This window comes from Tasmannia lanceolata, unplaced genomic scaffold (genome assembly GCF_043159265.1).
Source record: "Tasmannia lanceolata isolate RefF3 unplaced genomic scaffold, GAP_Taslan_0.1 ptg000015l, whole genome shotgun sequence".
Classification (NCBI taxonomy): domain Eukaryota; kingdom Viridiplantae; phylum Streptophyta; class Magnoliopsida; order Canellales; family Winteraceae; genus Tasmannia; species Tasmannia lanceolata.
The window spans coordinates 987,499-989,709 of record NW_027518692.1 but is presented as its reverse complement, the minus strand read 5'-3'; the positions used below and the strand labels follow the sequence as shown (position 1 = coordinate 989,709).

General features: G+C 45.0%; 1 protein-coding gene across 1 annotated transcript; it reads right to left on the bottom strand.

Annotated features, from left to right (window-relative positions):
* Positions 1 to 417: 417 nt before the first annotated feature.
* Positions 418 to 1,818, bottom strand: LOC143846347 (uncharacterized). The gene is made up of 2 exons (XM_077354778.1): positions 1,468 to 1,818; positions 418 to 1,314 (listed from the first exon to the last, which is right to left on the bottom strand). Exons 1-2 carry the CDS (start codon positions 1,816 to 1,818, stop codon positions 418 to 420), a joined length of 1,248 nt encoding a protein of 415 aa, XP_077210893.1.
* Between the last annotated feature and the right edge of the window lie 393 nt (positions 1,819 to 2,211).

Sequence of the window (2,211 nt, the reverse complement as noted above, 5' to 3'; positions counted from 1 at the left end):
TATTCCACCTTCAAAAAATTGGGTTTCTCTCATAAAACTGGGCAGCCTTCAACTATGCACACCACTAATTACAGTATACCATTAATTACAGTATAACAAAAAATAGAGTATTCCACCTTCAGAAAATTGGGTTTCCCTCATAAAACTGGGCAGCCTTCAACTATGCACACCACTAATTACAGTATACCATTAATTACAGTATAACAAAAAATAGAGTATTCCACCTTCAAAAAATTGGGTTCTCCTCATAAAACTTGCCAGCCTTCAACTATGCACACCACTAATTACAGTATACCAAAAAAGGGTTTCCCTCAAAAAATTATTATATACAGCAACTAATTACTGTGCACACTTTCAATTAATCCACTTCTCCTCCTTCATCCAACTGGAGCCTCCAATGCATTCTCCGCGGAATAATTACGTGAAAAAAGGAGCTGCACAAGGTACACCCGACCTACAACACCACCACCACACCGAATAAGTATGGAATCGGGGATGTTCTATACTACTTATTGACCTCAATATATTACGTATCATGTACCTATTGAAAACGGGGGCAGAGGGTCCAATGGAAGATTCATCAGGGAGTTGTCTCTCCATGGGAGGTTCTCTGCAAGTCCTTTTGTTGTGGCCTAGTTTTCCACAGATCGTACATTTGCGATGCACTCCACTCTGCAATTCGCGGTCAGATCTTCTCGTTCGCGGCCGTCCAGGTGGTCTTTTCGCTATTGGAGGTAATACAGTCTGCAGAGGTTCTGGAGGCAGTTCCCATTGAGTGCGATCTACTGTAGGGTGAAGCACCTCACAGTACGTTTCCCGATACATCTCTATACGAAACCATTTATGGCAATAATCGTACTCATCAAAATCTGTGATGACAATGGCTGCCATGGCATGTCCGCACGGAAGGCCAAGCGTTTGGAACTCACGACATGTACAGGTTTGTTGCAGCAAGTTTACGACATCATGATGATCACGGGACCTTACTTCAAATTCGTGCACACCTACTCGATAAGCAGTATATCCGCGACCCTGTTCCCTGGCCAGTCCCAAATGTTTTTCTGCATAATGCGTGCACTTTGTTTCCCATTGAAGGCCCATCGCTTGACGTTTCTGTATGTATTCGGAGCTCTTAAAACGAGTCAGCTCCACCGCAGCTGCAATCGGTAATTTTCTGGCATCCTTTAGCACTGCATTGTAACACTCCGATCTATTGGTGGTCAACACATCATATCTTTCCACCTTGAAGTAGAAACTAGCCCAGTTTTCCTTCGGAATAGCGGCTATCCAGTTGTGTGCATTTTCATTCCTTGCCTTAATTTTTTCCATTGTGTCTATGAAAACACTCTCTCTCAAAGCCCTAGCAGCTCTCCAGAACAATTTCTTAAGTAAAGGGTCTTTGAAGTCGGTGTACAGATTGGCGGCGAGGTGACGCATGCAGTAGCTATGGTTTGCAATAGGCATTACTTTAGGCACTGCTTGCATCAACCCCTTTTGTCGATCGGAGCACAGGGTCAATGCGCCTATCCCCTCAGGCAATACGTGCCGCTTCACCAAATAGAGGAACCAGCACCAGCTATCTTCGTTCTCAGTCTCGACAACACCAAAAGCTAATGGAACTAAGCCGTTGTTCCCGTCTACCCCAACTGCGATCAGTAAGATTCCAAGATACTTTCCACGTAGATGCGTCCCATCGACCAAAACTATCGATCTGAGTGTTCGTTGGAAAGAACGTATGCTGGGACCAAATGCCCAGAATAAGCGAGCAAATTTATCATCTCCCCCTGGACGTAGATCTCTCGCTCGAAAAACACGCATGTAGGTGCCCGGGTTTGTTCTCATCATCTCAACTATCAGTGCAGGGAGCAAGCGCTACGAGTCCTCCACATTTCCACACTTTATTTCAAGGATGATGTTCATCGCAAGGTGTGCTCTACGGTAGGTCATGGTTATACCCCAGTGCGACTTCATGTACTGTCTTATGATCCTTGTCCCCACATCTTCTGGACGGTCAAATAGGGGTAAGCATGTCTCGGCAAGCCATGGGGATGTAGCTAGATGATTATCATTGCCCTTTAAGTGAGATGTACACGTATGGTCGCTCACAAACTTCTTCACTAACACATAAGTCATACGGCTAATGCCTGATATACGCCACTTGCAACCTGGTTCCTTGCATACAACGGCATACTTCTTGGGAGTTGACCGTGA

Coding starts and splice junctions, on each gene's coding strand:
- LOC143846347 (XM_077354778.1), bottom strand. CDS start 1,818: ATGCGTGTTTTTCGAGCGAGAGATCTACGTCCAGGGGGAGATGATAAA. Junction 1,315..1,467: donor TGATGCAAGCAGTGCCTAAA/GTAATGCCTATT, acceptor GAAAAAATTAAG/GCAAGGAATGAAAATGCACA.